This window comes from Nannobrachium achirus (assembly GCF_963921795.1).
Source record: "Nannobrachium achirus genome assembly, chromosome: 1".
Taxonomy (NCBI): Eukaryota; Metazoa; Chordata; class Actinopteri; order Myctophiformes; family Myctophidae; genus Nannobrachium; species Nannobrachium achirus.
In genome coordinates, this window is record NC_137810.1 from 14,988,063 (window position 1) to 15,006,633 (window position 18,571).

Here is an 18,571-nt window from a genome sequence, read left to right on the forward strand (position 1 = left end):
TGCGGTGAGGCTGTGATGCTAACTGTGTCCTCATCGATGGCCCAGAGCAACACAGTGGCGTGACAGCGCTGTGCGCCGCTGCGGAGCTCCATTTCCAGTGCAAACACTCTTTTAGACACTCGCTGTTTCTTTTCGCCGCCACATGCTAATCCTGAGTACACAATACTCTCCCAGCTTGTATTGCCTCAGGTATCACATATCACAGGCGGCACGCAATCTACTTAATTTGTCATCCCTCTTTAGGCCCGTGACAAGTCCAGTGTCCTCAGCTGCTCTTGTATGAGCTGCCAGGCATTAAAGCACAAAATACTACGTCCAAGTTTTTGGACACGTTCATATGTACCATATGTTCCCCTGTCCTGAACTCATAACTGAATGTGTTAACCCATTTAGGCCTGAACACATTATGACACAATATTTTATGCTTTAAATATAAACAAATAGCAGATATACAAGCTCACAGCGCGGCACCGAGTGCCGCGCTGCGAGCTTGTATATCTGCTATTTGTGAAAAATCGTGAAAATTAGAATTTTGCCTCGATTCTATAAGTGTCTTTTGAATCCTTCTAAGAATTTTGGAGAAAACCTATGTTTCTATGACAGCAATCTGGCCAGCCATCGTCAAAGAAAAGGTCCTTTTCACTTCAACTGGAGCTCAGTTAGTCTGTTCTTGAGAGACTACTATGTCAGTGGTTCTCAAACCGTTTCATGTGAATGAACCCCAAAATGATATCTATTTGGCCACGGACCCCCATTTCAAATATCTAGTTCCAGGACCACCCAGAAGCAAAAAAGATTTGCACACATTTTCACGACTTTTTCAAAAATAGCAGATCTACAAGCTCGCAGCGCGGCACTCGGTGCCGCGCTGTGAGCTTGTATATCTGCTATTTTTCACTGGTTAAAGCATTCAATAATTCTAGGCCTGAATGGGTTGTTAACAAGCAGCCATTAGGGAAATTGACTTGATTCTGTGAGAGGCTGTCAGAGCCTTTGCAGCCAACCAGTCTCCAGACATTAGTGTTTGTCGCTGTCATTGTAAACTTCATTGAAAATGAAGCTTACTTCTCTGACCGGTTTATACAAGGTAATTGGAGTACAATGTCCTCAGAATCTGTACATAGACCCCTGTAACTATTAATTTCCTCTGCGTTCAGAACATAATACCTTGTTTCTGCATGAGCTTGAGGTGTTCGCTCACTCAAACGCACTTATTGTAAGGCAAGCAGTGATTGTGGCCATAGTATAATGCTAGCCCATGCATTGTACAGTAGTACCAGCTATCCTCCATTTACCAGCACACGGCAACATGCCACCTACTGTAACACGCGTTACAACCAGGCTGATGCTTTGTAATCGGATGCTAGTCGGGTTTGTCAAGTACGGTATTTACCAGGGTAAACCGAGGCAAATCCAATACAGGGAAAGCCTTTAACCTCTCCATGATTGAGCGTGATCATACTGTGTATTTGTTCAGCTCGGAGAGAACTCCCCAGAGATTCCACAGCGCTTAGCGTTTTCATACAGTATGCCACAGGCGCTCTGAAACACTGTATGGTCAGTTGCCAACAGCAAATTGGCCAGGACTAAAAACAGGTTTGACTCATATATTTGGCCACTATATATCATCCAGCGTTGTTTAGAAAGAAGAGAATGCTGACTTTGAAGCAGTGTTTTAAGTTTTAACTAATCAAGGTTGATCTCTTCTTTTTTTTTCTTTCTTTTTTACACGGTATTCAAGCTAATGCCAGATGCAGTATGATGCTTGACTTTCAGAGTTTTCCCCCTCTGGAGACCTACTATCTCCAGAGGGGATCTACGGTGCTGTCAAGATGCCAGTTAAAGTCGTTCCACCTCAGAGTAGATGACAGGTCGGGAGCATGACTATGCCCCAACCAGGGGCGTCACAAGGGGGGGAAAGTGGGACTGAGTTACTAGGGCCCAAGGTGGAGGGGGGGCCTTAATTATTTTATACTTCAGCTATTGAAAAATAGCAGATATACAAGCTCACAGCGCGGCACCGAGTGCCGCGCTGCGAGCTTGTAGATCTGCTATTTTCGAAAAGTCGTGAAAATGTGTGCAAATCTTTGAATATTATGTATTTTTAAGCGAACATTTGTAACTCAAATGTTGCTTCCGGGAGGGGTCCCTGGAACTAAATATTTTCCGGTTCCGTGGCCAAATACATATCATTCTGGGGGTCCTTCACATGAAAAGGTTTGAGCACCGCTGATGTAGAAACATGGGTTTTTCATAAAACCTTCAAAGACTTCCACACATTTTCACGATTTCTCAATAGTTAAGGCACAAAATAACGCAGTGAATCCTTGTACCCAGGGCCCAGAATTTGGTGCGACACGTGGCCAAATACATATCATTCTGGGGGTCCTTCACATGAAAAGGTTTGAGCACCGCTGATGTAGAAACATGGGTTTTTCATAAAACCTTCAAAGACTTCCACACATTTTCACGATTTCTCAATAGTTTAAGGCACAAAATAACGCAGTGAATCCTTGTACCCAGGGCCCAGAATTTGGTGCGACACCCCCTGGCCCCCAGCGCCCCGTTCTTTCCCCCCAAGTCCCTGGGAGCTGACAAAAGACCATACCGGTGGAGTCTCAGCAGGTTTCTAAAAGCCTTGCTCCGTGTTGCTGTTGGGTCCCTCGCTGGGATCTCGCTGGTGACCCCTAGAAAATTGCCGGTGAACCGGGATAAACCTTGACCCAATTTTGTGCTGAGCAGGACGGTCTCTGGGGGTTTAAGGAACAAGTCGTGGGGGGGGGGGGGGGCAGGGGGTGAATTCTGAGCCCTCCGTGTTGCTTTTGGAGCACCGCCAGGGTGCAGTTTCTCAGGCCTACACATGCATATCCTACCGCCTGAATGCTCCATGATTGGCTGCACTGTAGTGTGTACACCGCAGTGTGGCAGCCAGTCGGACAAAGATAAACTCTTCGCAGAGGGAGGACTTCTGGAGACTTTTGACACTGCATGGGCGCTGTTTGGCAGGGCTCGTAATGTAACGCTGAATAAGTGGAGGAACTAAGTACGTCTACTCAAGTACTGTACTTAAAGTGCAACTTTGAGATACTTTTACTTCACTTGAGTGTGCTTTTTTGCAATACTTCATACTTCTACTCCGTTACATCTCAGAGGCTAATATTGTACTTTTTACTGAACTACAATTATTTGCCAACTTTAGTTACAAGTTACATTGTAGATTGAGATTATTATTACAAAACACAAATTAACCACTTTAAACCTATACATAGGCTATTCAAAAGCCTATGTATAGGCTTTTGTATAGGCTAAAGTATATATTAATGCCAATACTTGTATACTTTTACTCAAGTAAAGAATATTTCTATATACTGCTACTTTTACTTAAGTAAGAAGATTAATCTGAGTGCTTCCACCAGTGTTGGGCAGCAGGGCCCCCTGGGAAGTGGAGTCCTCACCAGTGTTGGGCAGCAGGGCCCCCTGGGATGTGGAGTCCTCTGGGTGGTGTTTGTGCATAAGGAGTCCTGTCAACAGGGGCGTCACACCAAATTCGGGGCCCCGGGTACAAGGATTCACTGCGGGCCCCCCATGAATGTTAACTATTGAAAAATAGCAGATATACAAGCTCACTGCGAGCTTGTAGATCTGCTATTTTTGAAATATGAAATTGTGAAAATGCGTGCAAGAAACCTATGTTTCCATGTCAGTGGTGCTCAAACTTTTTCATGTCAAGGACCTCCAAGATGATATGTATTTGGCCACATACCCCCATCTCAAAATATTTAGTTCCAGGGACCCCCAGAAGCAAAATTTTAGTTACAAATGTCCGCTTAAAAAATACATATACAGGTATTCAAAGATTTGCACACAATTTCACGAAAAATAGCAGATCTACAAGCTCGCAGCGCTGCACTCGGTGCCGCACTGTGAGCTTGTATATCTGCTATTTTTCAATAGCTAAAGTTGCTAGGGCCCCTCCACCTTGGGCCCTGGTAACTCAGTCCCACTTTCCTCCCCCTTGTGACGCCCCCTGCCTGTCAAACCTAGTTGGAGCAGATAAAGTCTGTTTTTAGAGATTGTGTTACTATCCCCTTCACCCGCCCCTGCTCACTTTCCAGCTTGTTCTCCCTGCCTGCATAAAGCCATACATCTATGGGCGCATTTCAAATGGAACACGGCCAGCGACCCGGGCCTACTCAGCTGTCACGGAACTGTAAAATCCACCGACCTCCTCCAGAGCAAATATGCAGAAAAGGCCATCCCAGTGCAGCTAGTGCTTGATGAAAGTACTCCATTAAACCTTTGCAACGTTTGACATTACACTACTCATGTTAGCCTCTTTTTAAATTCTGGACATCAAACATAACGTTTTTTTGGCAATTGTTTTTGTCCTTCTTCCCTACTCTCGGCGGTGGCGGTTCAGAAACAACTTCTTGAGCTGGCGTGTACTAGGCTAGGGCATTAACGAAAAGGTTGACAAGTCGACTCATAGTCGGGGGCGTTAGGGATATTTCATGCAAATCAGTCTAAAAGCGCCAAATTTTGCACAGATGTAGCCCAGGGCATGCTCTAATGATTTAGTTAGGGCGCCCGAGCCGCTGACCTTCGGGGTCGCCACAGCGGCCAAATCAAGTTGGGCTCCCATCGACTTTCTATACAGGAGGAACATACCCAGACAAAAATCTGCTTTAAGTAGGATGTGAGGGGTCTAACTAGGGGTTTGTCATGATGCTGAATCCATTGCAAGCATTTGTTTAGCACAAAAACATTCCTTGGGCTATAAATGGCCCCAGAAAACACCCACAAAACTGTGAAAAGTGATGACTCATCACTTTTCATCACTAAACCATCATTTTCTGGGGCCATTTATTGCCCAAGGAATGTTTTTTGTGCAAAACAAATGCTTGCAATGGATTCAGCATCATGACAAACCCCTAGTTAGACCCCTCACATCCTACTTAAAGCAGATTTTTTTCTGAATATTTTCCTCCTGTATTGAAAGTCGATGGGAGCCCAACTTGATTTGGCCGCTGTGGTGACCCCGAAGGTCGCCAACTCGGGCGCCCTAGCTAAATCATTAGAGCATGCCCTGGGCTACATCTGTGCAAAATGTTGCGCTTTTAGACTGATTAGCACGAAATTACCATGTTATCTCCCTAACGCCCCCGACTATCAGTCGACTTCATTACACAAGTCAACTCCCACCTCTATTGTGAAAATAGCCGATCTACATGCTCACAACGCCTCGCATCATTGTGAGCATGTAGATCGGCTATTTACCAAATTTCTGCCTCTATATATTTGACAATTTGGACAATGTTTAATTTCCCATTTTAGAGGTATTAAAAATAAAAAGTCCTTAAATTGTCACTTTAGAAATGTGCAGATACCTTCTATACACTTAAACTTTATGTTGGTTTGTTTACAGTTGAGTGAGAAAACAATGTTTCACATTAAGTTAATCATCTGGGGACCCCCCAAAATAATTGGGGGGTCGTGTGTGATGTGATGGGGGGTCGTGTGTGATGTGATGACATCATCAAACGATAAAGTCGACTTCAACTCAACTTTTTACCGAGTCAAGTCGACTTGCAAAAATCACAAGTCGTTAATGCCCTAGCGTGTACTGCATTTTATTGTATATACGCTGCGTTGTTCTTTAGCCGGAGGTGTTGTTTTTAGTCTTAGAGGGCCAGCCTTCCTTCGTCCTGGGAGCACGCAGTAGGTGTCAGCCTGAACACATTCACACATCACACTGTACGCCGTATGCTACGGCGCTCCATGTGCCCTCTGGCCCGGCGGGTCGCCCCCCCCCCTCGTAACAACAAACTGCGCAGAATGGCAGCGCACGCTTGCACGGAGTCCCCCGTCCCCCCCCGTCCCCCTTGTTTGTTATCCCACGTTGTGTAATCACCCTCAGTGACGATACATAAACAGCTTTCACAATCAGCTGGGGCTCTTTCACAGAACCAGCGCTCCGGGGGTTATGGGAGGGGAAAGGGGGGGGGGGGGGGGGGGGCTGGGTTAGTTGTTGAAGTAGGATAGTACGTTTTGGGCAGAATTGTTGGGGGGAGGGGGGGTTTGCACATCCGCTCCAGCTGTGTTTAGGAATCTGACAGATAGTGCACTCCATTAATTCCCTTTATTAAACCTCTGGGTCCTGGCCAAGCCAGGGAAAACGATTGCAGCTGTAACCCTTCAGATGCTGGCTGGACTGTGCACACATGGCCAGATGCTGCCCTGGGTGAGAGAGAGAGAGAGAGAGAGAGAGAGAGAGAGTACTCTGAGTGGATTAGCTCTGGTTAAACCTGGAATCATTTCTCTGCGTAGCTCAAAGACTATTGAGTCACAGCAACAATGGCATACAGACCTGTAGGTGTGGAGAGAATCAGCTTCGGAGAGCTCGGGACGCGACATGAAAGCCGCTCAGCAGAATCCAGCTGAAGGCTAAGATGGATGGACGAACAATCAAAACCCAAACTGTTGTGACATCACGTCATTAACAGAGCGCCGCAATGATAACTCGGAAACCGAAATGGATTGGATTTGGATGTACCACATGAACATGGCAGTAAACGTTGGCCGGGGCACAAGAACCCTTCACAGAGGGGCCTTGAAAATGATTCTCTTGTTGCTTGCTGGCAGATGATTCAAAGCAACAATATCCCTTGATGTTGTTTGAAATATTTATCAAATGAGACAATGCAAGGAGTGGCACAAATCATAAATATCAAGCAATATAAAAAGCTAATTCGAAACACATTGGGGGGAAAAAGGCCTTTAACATCTGAAACATAAGCAGGACTTCAAGAAACAGATATTTGGGGAGGGAAGGGGAGAAAGGAAGAGGAAAAAAGCCCTGTAACAGCCACACGGAGACATAAAACACCCCACGACAGGAAGGCACTTTTTGTATAAATTGCGTGTTGACCATTATTGCCAAAATGGCAGGCAGCATGCATGGTAGAGCAGGCCTACCGGTACATGTCGGGCCGGGGGTTTGAGGTTCAGGGCTCGAGGCTCGGCCCGCTTCGGGGGGGGGGGCTTCTCTCCAAAAAGCGATCGCACTCCGAGGCAGATCGTAAATAGAGAGGGGTCGCGCGGTGCGCGCACTCCCAGGTCCCCGTAAGCCCATGTAAGCCCCTGAGGTGGGGCAGAGGAGGGCGGGCTTGACTCGCTTCGCTCTTTTTATTCTTTTACGGTCGTCGATAGATGGATGTGTGTGTGTGTGTGTGTGTGTGTGTGTGTGTGTGTGTGTGTGTGTGTGTGTGTGTGTGTGTGTGTGTGTGTGTGTGTGTGTGTGTGTGTGTTGCGCAGGACAATGAGTTCAAGCTCTCTCGGTGGTGTGGGGGGGAGGGGGGGGGTGATGATGAGATTTAACGATGCGAGCAGAGTGAGGGTGGAGACGCGATGGTGAGGGGGAGTTCAGTGAAAGGGGGGTGCGTGGGGGGGGGGGGGGGGGGGGGCTTTAGTCCACAACAGACCGTTATGGCGCCCTCTTGGGAGCTTCCTCCATGGAGCATGGCTAATCCAGAGCAGCCTCCTCTAGCCTCCTGCTTTACAGCTGACTGGGGAGAAAAAAACACACTCTCTTGTGTGTGTGTGTGTGTGTGTGTGTGTGTGTGTGTGTGTGTGTGTGTGTGTGTGTGTGTGTGTGTGTGTGTTAGGGATGGGACGATATGAAAACTTCATATCACGATTATTGTTGTGGCAAAAGAAAACGCGATTTACGATATCATCGCGATAAGCAGCATCCATTATCCTGGGGCGGAACATTTGCCAAAAAATAGACGATCTACATTAAGCTCACAACGCGTCGCAAGACATGATAGAGAGTGAAAAAAAAGACTGTATCGGGTATGTATATTAGTACCTTTTACCAGTTATAGAGGGTTTAAGTGGTACCGGATATGCAGCTTGGCAAATAATAGGTGAATTGATCCCAGTGCATGACGGAGGAAGATATCACGATAAACGATAATATCGCTTATTGTCCCATCCCTAGTGTGTGTGTGTGTGTGTGTGTGTGTGTGTGTGTGTGTGTGTGTGTGTGTGTGTGTGTGTGTGTGTGTGTGTGTGTGTGTGTGTGTGTGTGTGTGTGTGTGTGTGTGTGTGTGTGTGTGCGCGCGCGTGCGTGCGTGCGCAGGCGGGGCCCGCTGGCACGGAGCCCACACACTGCAGCTATATGTACGAGAAACGAAACGAGAGCAAACATGACCCCTCCCCCCTCACGTGGGGGGGCAGGGCAGGGACCCCTCAGGGGTCAGAGGGGTCACCCGGTCACTGAGTGCAACGGAGAAGGGGTGCATTCTGCAGCGGTGGCGCTCCGCTGGCGGAGCCACTCTGACACGTGCATGTCACAAGTCACAACAGCAACATGCATCCACTAAATACCTGGGGAGATTTTGCCACTTTGCCTTTGGACAACGCGCCGCAAAGCATTGTCCTTCCATATCGTCACTGTTGGGCAGAAACCTCGTATCTCCAAGTTTCAAATTTGTATGTTCTTTCGCAAAGTAAAGCCCTGCTTCAACGTACAAGGCCGTCGCACAAAAGTAGTGAAAACAGCAGATCTACAAGCACACAACGCCTCGCAGTGCGATCGGCTGTTTTCACTAGTTTAAATCATTTTTAAAATGAAAAATGCGAAACGAAGGGTTTTGGACATGCAAGGTTTTCACCCGACAACGACGATATGTACCGGTAGAAGCCAGGAGGAGGAGTGTTTTTGTGTGCGTTCTGGTCTGATCTTGTTCAGCCCCGCCCCCGCTACTCGTTGCATTGAGTTGACCACTCAGTATGACAGCAAATTCAGATTTAGTCTTGGTGTTAGTATTTTTGAATAACACATCATTTTACTTTTAGTCCAATTTAGTCATCTGAAATTGTTTAGTCTTGGTCTAGTCTTAGTCAACTAAATGAACACTGTCACTGAGTCATAGGACGGTATGACGCAAAAAACAATCGTGACACGTTGTGAGCTTGTAGATCTGCCATTTTTGAAATCTTTTGGGGGATTTTTCAAAATGTTTACTAGAGGGATTCCAGTTGACTGTGATTAAAAACACGTCAAACTAGAAAAGGGCACTCTGCAGAGCGCATATCCCCACCAGGCTGGGTTGCCTAAAGTCAGCTGGGCTGTGTAAATCGTGGGTTGCAGCCATTTTATGTCTATGACATAAAATGTTAAATGGTGCATTTATACAGTATAGTGCTTTTATCCAAGGCGCTTTACATAGATTGTGCATTACATTCTCCCATTCACACACCGATGGTGGAGGAAACCATGCAAGGCACCAACCAGCTCACTGGGAGCAACTAAAGGTTCAGAGTCTTGCTCAAGGACTCTTTGACATTAACTCAGGGGGAGCCCGGATTCGAACTGGGAACCCTTTGGGAACCTTTCGTGCTCTAATGACGGTTTCTCTACCCCTGAGCTATGCCGCCCCTATATACCTTATGGTGCAATGCTTATGCTTTACATCTGCAGTGCCCTCTATGGGCAGAAGTGAAAGGCAGAGGTGCATCTGTGGTTGAATAAAGACGCCGCTCGAGCAACTCAGACAATTTGAGCCTTTTCTTTTTTGTCACAGGGTACAAAGCAAAGAAAAAAATCACAGCGTCTTCTTTATTCAGCTACACATGCGTCTGCTCCTGAGACGCTCCGGATCAGCCTGATTACCACTTGAACTGAGGCGTGGTGGAATATCCCTTTAGGCCCCGCTGTGGCGTTCCAACTTGGAGATGATTGGATGTCACGTTCATAATGTATGGCATCTTTGTAAGAAACAGGCGCCTGCCACTAGGTTTTGAAGCCAATTACAGGCAAACAGTGTGGCATTCAAAAACCCTGTTTGACGCTTGTTGTCACATTTGTACTATTTTGATGAAAAAAATTACAGTGATCAGCATTTGTTCCAATGGTTTGTGAGATTAGCACACACACACACACACACACACACACACACACACACACACACACACACACACACACACACATAGTATGTGTAAAAACATAATCTCAGTCTCCCAGCCCGTCAGCCTGGTGGAGATACTGAGACAACAGCCACATCTCTGGGGAGCCGAGTGGTTAAGGCGCATATCACACATAGGCTCTAATGCACCCTGCCAGTGAGTCATGGGATCGATTCCCGATGGCCTTTGCTGCATGGCACTCTCCGTCTCTCCCTCACATGCATGTTTCCTGCCCTATCTTCACTCTACTATCTAAAATAAAGGCTGAAAAGCCATAATATATACATACATAAAACAGCCACATCTCTTCCAGATGAGGGGCTGTGAGATTTAATGGAGGTGTTGTTTGGACCAATGCTTCTCAAAACCTTTCATTTCAAGGACCCCAGTTTAATATGCATCGGCCCCCAGACGCCCATAACTCTCAGAGCTACAGACCCGTAATTAAGGGTCCATTTGGTTCCTATCAATAATATAGCTTGGGACCCCCTGGAACCAACCACCTCAAAGGCTTCTGATTCTTTGGGAACCACTGGTTTCAACGACTCCCTCTGAGTTCCGAGTCCTATTGGTGTCAAATAAGCGGAGATAATTTGGGGCTGATCTTGTGGAGGAACAGCGTGGTGCCAGGGGAACATAAATATATTATAGCATTTGTGCATAGAATCACACAAGCATAATATCATCATTGTCGGGTAGTAAAACCTTGTATCTCCAAGTTTCAAATGTGTACGTTTTTTCGTAAAGTAAAGCCCTGTTTCACCATACAAGACTGTCGCACAAGACTAGTGAAACTAGCAGATCTACAAGCACACAACGGCTCGCACGTTGTAGATGGGCTATTTATCCCACGGTTTTTGCAACCCATTTTTTTTCTCACCCGGTGACTACCTAACCTGTAGTCCTGGTTTCCGCTCTCCCCCTGCCGCGCCAGGGGACATTGGGGAGCACCCGGCTGGCTAGGGGTAGTATAGAAACCAGGACTACTGCATGTTTTTGTGTGAGGGCCTATGCCCAAGGAGACACAGGGAGAACATGCAAACTCACCACAGAAAGGCCCTATCGCGTGGGCGCTGATGACGCGAGTGGAGGAACACACCCCCAGCGCCCACAGCTTCCCCCGGCGGGAATCGAACCCAGGACCTTCTAGCTGTGAGGCGAAGTGCTAACCACTGCACCACCGTGCCCCTTTATTTTCACTATTTTAAATCGTTTTCAAAATGATAAATACAAAACACCGACACAACAACGATATGCTTGTGTGTGTACCTTTTCTGGCTTGTTTTATTGCTTCCAACGCAAGAAAAAGTACAGTGTATAACCCCTTGTTAAATCAAAACAGCTCAATGAGTTGTATCTCCACTTGCACCATAAGCTGCCTCTATAGAATTCAGAATATAGGATGTGTTTGTTTACTGTGAGGCATTGTAATGAGCCACTATGTGTTCAAGGTGCGTTTGAAAATCAGCCGCTTGGCCACAGCACACTCGTGAGTCCCTGCCAAAAGCAGTTGGCCAAAAATACTCGAAAAGATGCATAATAATGCTCCGCGCGCAGCTGTTTCCAGAAGTCCCTTTAAACACAGCTGCTGTTGTTGTTGCGTGTGCTGTAAACCCCTCCACCCATGCTGTTCCTCCCTGTGCTCGGTCCCTAAAGCTGTCACCTCAACAATGGGCAGTGAAAGAAAGCGTGCGTTTCGTGTTCTTCTGTGGACCCTCGGACAAAAAAAAAAGGCACATAAGGAAAGCACAGAGTCAAACGCAAGATGAACTTTATATTTTTTAGCAGCGTGTAGCATAAAACTCTGAAACGGCTATTTGAAAATGTGTTAATAACGGTTGGTTCCAGTGTTGAACACTGAGACTATTGTCCTGGCGCTCGGCGGAGCCTGCTGGAGAGATTAAGCACCCAGAAAAGAGATGAGGTACAAGGGGAGAGGAGAGGAGAGGGAGGGGTCCGTTTGATTTGAAAGGGGCTTGGGTGGTGGTTTGGAGAGGGTTTCAGGGGAGGGGGCGCCTGTACTCTCTCTCTCTCTCTCTCTCTCTCCTTCCATCCCTCTCTCCCTCTCTCTATCTCCCCTCTCTGTTTTAAGCCATTTAGAACTTATTTTATACTTTAGCTATTGAAAAATAGCAGATGTACAAGCTCACAGTGCGGCACAGAGTCAGTCAGAGTGCCGTGCTGCAAGCTTGTAGATCTGCTATTTTTTTGAAAAATCATGAAAATGTGTGCAAATCTTTGAATATATATTTTTTATATTGTAACTCAAATATTTGCTTCTGGGGGGTCCCTTTTGAGACAGGGGCCAAATACATATAATTCTAGGGGTCCTTGACATGAAAAAGTTTGAGAACCACTGACATAGAAACACGTGTTTTTCAAAAACCTTAGAAGGATTTAGAAGACGCATATAGAATCGTGTGTCAAAATATTCAAAGAACTTTTCAAAAATAGCAGATCTACGAGCTCGCAGCACGGCACTCGGTGCCGCGCTGTGAGCTTGTATATCTGCTATTTTTGAATAGCTAAAGCACAAAATAACGTGTAACAACGCGTATACCCGGTCTTAGCGTTTTAAATGAGAAGTCGGCAGGGGTAGTAGTTTGGAGGCACGCAGCAGCGCATTGCAGCGCTCGGGGGCCATGTGGTTTGTGTTAGCGAGGACAGGGTGTCTGGCACCAGGACCGGAGAGTGGGTGGTGCAGAGGGAGTGTAGGTTGTGTGAGGTTGAGAGGTTACAGGACAATTGGATCTCAGATAGAGAAGTGGATGGGATTCCGGGATGAGAAAGACCAGTCGCTTTGTACGTCGCTGTGTTTAGATGCATTTGTGGTGTGCCGAGTCTCTTTACAGTAGTTCCAGCATGCACGCACGCACCCGCAAACACAAACAACGGATGCGCGCACGCACGCAGGCATGCATGCACTGACACACGCACACACACTCACGCACGCACGCACACACACATACACACATACAGACACACACACACTCGCACACCTCACACAAACCTCCCTGTGTTTTTCTGCTTGTGTGGACATTCCTTACACTTAGATTCTGTTCCCTCACTCCTAACCCATAACCGGAACCGTACATCTAACCACTGGCTGTGCTCCGTCCAAAATAACAATCTCCTAACAAGATTTTGCCAAAAGGGTTCACACGAGTGACCGCGTTTCTGGGCTTTGTGTTCTTGTAAGGGCATCTGGGTTCACACGAGATGCAGTATTGAAAACATACTCTACACACACACCTTATCCGCATGAACCCTGGCGTCCCTATTCTGGGCATAGACGTACTCTACATGTGATAGGCAAACTTTCAGCCAAAATGGGTGAATACTCTGCAGAAAATACCAGATCTATGAATGGGTGTTAGTTAGGGCTGTCACAATTATTACATAATCGTCTAATCGTGATTTTTTTTTACATAATCGTGATTATTTTTCATAATCGTCATAATCGTTTCCAAGTTGAAAAATGTTCATATATTTAAAAAAAGGTCAAAAATTGTGGAAATAGCAGATCTACAAGCTCACAACGCGTCGCACCGCGACGCGTTGTGAGCTTGTAGATCGGCTATTTCCACTATCAAAGTTATTTTTTAAGTAGTAAGTTGTCAAATATGTCAGTAATTTCTTTGTATGTTTAGGTTATGTGTCATATCTACCATGTACAACTTCAAAGTCTAAAAGCCAAGACAGAAATGTAATTATCAACGACAAAAACACAATTAAATCGTTAATCGCCAATTATTTGAGTGACAATTAATCGTCCTGTAAAATGTCATATCGTGACAGCCCTAGGTGTTAGTTGTGGATAAGGTCCAAATACGTAAGGAAATTAATTAGAATCACTATAGGGTCACTTGGTCAGTTGTGTTTTTGACATATAAAATACATTCATTTCTGTTTAGCTTTTAGACTTGGTAAACATAAATTGCACTGGGCAGATATGACAAATTAAGCATCCTAGAATCCCTGTTCTATAAATATAATAGACAAAGAGATTTGGTGTAGAAGGAAAAAAAGGAGGGGGCTATAAAGTTTAGATCCCTGGGGGACCCTAGTCGACAAAGTATACTGTGTAGGATTTCAATGGTTAAGCCAAACCCTACCAAGAAAGTACACATATGGAAATAGCCAAAAATGGGTCAAAACGATTCAAAAGAGTGACTGAATGGCAACTCAAGCCATGTGTGTGTTTCCATGCAACAGATGAGACTATGAGGAATGTGTTGTGATCATGGAAATGGCACTTCATTGATACTTACTGTTGTCATTCATACTGTCATATTACATCATATTAAATCCCTTGATGGATTGTGAAATCAAAACACTGGGCTAGTTCATCTCACAACTCTAGAATAGAAGTATGTACCATGTGATAATAATCAATAATCAATCAATCTATCATATGGGCAAGGGAGTAGTTTCTTGTCACCGTGGGAGCAGGGGCGGTTTTTATAAACTGGGGGCTCCCCACAAAGGTAGTAAAAGAGGCCCCCCCAGGAGCGCGCGTGAAAAATAGGTATGCACGAAAAACAGTATGCGCGCGCGAAGCGCAGGAATTAAAAATGCCACCCTCCAACTCAATACCTATTCTGAAAAAGTGATGATTTAGCATGACAAGACAATGAACTTGACAAGACAATGAAGAGCAGAGGCAGAGGAAGCCTATTTGTTGTCATTATGGTTGGTTTTAAATACCTAACCACAATCATTTTGGATCTATTTGATTGATTTAAGAAGAGTACAGTAAGGTAAGTAAGGTAATCAAAGGTATATAGAGTAGGCCTATATGTATATTTTTATACAGGACATATTTGCAACACATTCTGCTATCTGATGCAGGACAATCATTATTTTAATAACAATAAGGGCATATCAGTGAATAATAATACTTTAAAAATAATATTTTTACAATTCCTTTTTAATTATTATTTTTCAAAATTTTGATAAAATAATTTATTTTCTTAACATCATTAATTTTCAAGCCTAATATGTGTAATCTTTGAGTACAGTTTGGATATTGCACGTATGTACAGGAAATTCATAGAGAGACAAGAGAGAGAGCTGATCACTTAACATTCCAATCAATCAACTCAATTGTCGCCAGCTGGTCTCTGTGTGAAATCTATTGACTCCAGTGAGCAGTTGGTCAATTCTTAAAAAAATCATAACTTTTGACAGGAATGTGCTAGAGACTTACTTTTTATTCTAAATGCTCAGAATAATGAGCCCAGCAGGGGGCCCCCTCTGCCTAGGGGCTCTACGCAGTTGCGTAGTCTGCGTAGAGTAAATGCCCGCCCCTGCGTGGGAGGGGGATTGCTTTTACAGCTTCACCCAGCTGATGGCTGCTCAGAAGGCTTTGCTGGGGAGGAGCTTAAAGCTATACTGTGTAAGATGCTCAACTAGTGGTCAGTAGCCCTATAGCAAACCGCGGTCGCGTTCGCGTCTTTCGCCCGTTTTTCGTACCTTCACACCCCCGCGTCTGCCTCCACAACGCCGAGAGCTATCTTTAGAGGGGTCCCTGGTTCCTGTGCGTTCAGGCATTCCGGAGAAACGGACTACTTCACCCTGCCTGGTAGGCGAGATTACCTTTTGAGTAAAGAGACACACGGGCGACTACAAATATGGCGACCCCACTTCAAGATGCGCTGTGATTGGCTGGTAGTGTACCATGTGTGCATGATCGGCTATGTGATTGGGCAACGTATACACAACGTATACAGATGATGCAGATTACGACATTTTGGCGCGAAATCCGGTCCACGGCCAGGATCATAGAAAACATATAAAGAGAAGGCTTCAGAAGCTGAAAATAACGGAGTGGGTGTTCTAAAACTTTAGCGATTTAACAGTTAGGACAATTTTAAGATTTGTTTTATAAAAAAAGTTACATGGAACAACTTTAAGTTAAAATATATTATGATTATTGGCCGGGGCCAACAGGACAGTGGTCCAGGCACCTAGGCTGGTAATCCAGCCCTTGCAGCGTCGCGGGTTTCGGGTCCCGATGCTGCGTGTCAATCCCCCATCTCTCTCCCCGTTTCCTGTCAGCCTATCAATAAAGGCAGAAAAAGGCCCAAAAATATTTTTAAAAAAATGTAAAAAGTGCCCTCTTCAGACCATGAATGCAGTTTTTACTATAGTGAAAGAAAGGCAAATGTCCTCTTTCCATGCCATATCTGAAGGCAGCATTCAAGAGAATGAATTGCCTTGTCCAAACTCTCCTGAACTTGAACAAAGCATCTTATGTTCAAAGAAGTAAGCTCTCTGTGTAGAAAGCCATGCTGTTCTCTGCATCTCCAGTATTGACTTGATTATGCTTAGTTCAGTTCAAGCACCGTTGGCTGACCTCCAAGCTCACGACGCGTCGTGAGCTTGGAGGTCTGCTGTTTTCTATATTTTCACCAAAAGGCTCTTTTAGAAATTTCAGCCCCTGCCTCTCTTAACATTCTCTGCACGTCCCTGGGTCGCACCAACCTGACCTTTAATAACAACGCAGGTCACATGCAGAACGTGTTCATGATAGGACTTGCTACAGTAAGCATCATTTATCATCAACAACACACAGGGGTGTCGCACCAAATTCTGGGCCCTGGGTACAAGGATTCACTGCGGGCCCCCCATGAATGTTAACTATTGAAAAATAGCAGATATACAAGCTCACAGCGCGGCACCGAGTGCCGCGCTGCGAGCTTGTAGATCTGCTATTTTTGAAAAATCGTGAAAATGTGTGTAAGAAACCTATGTCAAGGACCCCCAAGATGATATGTATTTGGTCACGGACCCCGATCTCAAAATATTTAGTTCCAGGGACCCCGAGAAGCAAAATTTGAGTTAGAAATGTTCGCTTAAAAAATACATATATTCAAAGATTTTCACACATTTTCACGACTTTTCAAAAATAGCAGATCTACAAGCTCGCAGCGCGTGTGAGCTTGTATATCTGCTATTTTTTCAATAGATAAAGTTATTAGGGCCCCAGTAACTCAGTCCCACTTTCCTACCCCTTGTGACGCCCCTGTCAACAACACATGCAGCTGGAGCAGATGACCACGTGTCCGTCAGCGGGGGACTCGGACCAGGAGAGCGTCTCGGCGGAGCACCTCCGCCTGCAGAACGAGGAGAGGGCCTACAGGATCAAACTGCGGGCCTACCAGGAGGGGCAGCAGAGACAGGCCCAGCTGGTCCAGAAGCTGCAGACCAAGGTACAGTAGCTGCAAGCATGTGTCGTGCACACATAGATATCAAAGGGGGCTTGAGCCCCTGCCCTTTTACCTGTCTGTAAAAAGTGCCCTCTCCAGACCATGAATGCAGTTTTCACTATGGTGAAAGAAACGCAAATGCCCCCTCTTTCCATGCCATACCTGAAGGCAGCATTCAAGAGAATTGCCTTGTCCAAACTCTCCTGAACTTGAATGCAGCATCTTATGTTGAAAGAATTAGCCAGTAGCTATGCCCCTCCCCTAAAAGCTTTTGTCCAATGCTAGCTTAGCAAACAGCAGCTTGCCAAGGCTGTTGCCAAGGCAAACCTTGGCAAGCAGGAAGTTATTCTAAGCTAGCATTGGACAAAAGCTTTTTGGGAGGGGCATAGCTACTGGCTAATTGCCCTCTTCGAGTAGAAATCCATGCCGTTACGCCACATCTCCAGTATTCACTTGATTATGCTTAGTTTAGTGTGGTATCAAGTACCGAAAATAGCCGACCTCCAAGCTCACAACTTGTGAGCTTGGAGGTCGGCTATTTTCAATGTTTTCACCAAAAGGCCCTTTTAGAAATGTCAGCCCCTGCCTCTCTAACATTCTCTGCACGTCCCTGCGGAGGAGGCCAATATTTCAGACATCATTGCACAGGTTCATCCTGTGCTTATAGGCGAGATCAGAGATCTCTGATTGTCTGTGCTAAATGTGCACCAGGTTCTTCAGTATAAGAAAAGGTGCGGTGAGCTAGAAGAGCACGTGTTGGAGAAAACCTCAGAGTCGGAGAAGCTAAGATTGATGGTAAGTCAAAGTTTCTTATCACCTTTTCAGGCTTATTTTATTCGTCACATGTTAGGTGTAAAGGTGTGTTTTTGTGCGCACTCCATCATGTTGTATTATTCTGTGAAAGATAGAGGTAGAGTGAGAGCAGAACGGAAAGAGATATAAATTATATCAAACGTAATAATGACAAATACATATTATACTAGTAGTGTATGTGATAGCAGGTGATGTTTAGAACATTATCATCATATGCCGGTGTGTACATATCACATGCTTAAAAACTACCTCAGGTGAAACCACGGCAGGTAAACCTGCATAAGGAAGTGTAAACTTAATCTACATGAGGGGGTTATCGACCTTAGGGAGCCTATAGGCCTACTCCGGTCAACTAAGTATATCGGCGTTGTCGGGTGAAAACCTTGTATGTCCAAAACCGTTTGTTTTGCATTTATCATTTTAAAAATGATTTAAACTAGTGCGTGCTTGTAGATCTGCTGTTTTCACTACTTTTGTGCGACGGCCTTGAATGATGAAGCAGGGCTTTACTTCGCGAAAGAACGTACACATTTGAAACTTGGAGATACAAGGTTTCCACCCGACAACGACGATAT

General features: G+C 45.4%; 1 protein-coding gene across 1 annotated transcript in view; it reads left to right on the plus strand.

The window, feature by feature from the left end:
- crocc2 (ciliary rootlet coiled-coil, rootletin family member 2) overlaps positions 1-18,571 on the plus strand; it is a gene marked incomplete at both ends in the record, with an annotated part of 84,841 nt that overhangs the window by 9,283 nt on the left and 56,987 nt on the right. Inside the window, 2 exons of the mRNA XM_080727287.1 lie at positions 17,019-17,186; positions 17,895-17,978. Of these exons, the coding sequence (XP_080583413.1) occupies positions 17,019-17,186; positions 17,895-17,978 (252 nt within the window). The remainder of the gene's footprint in view (positions 1-17,018; positions 17,187-17,894; positions 17,979-18,571) is intronic.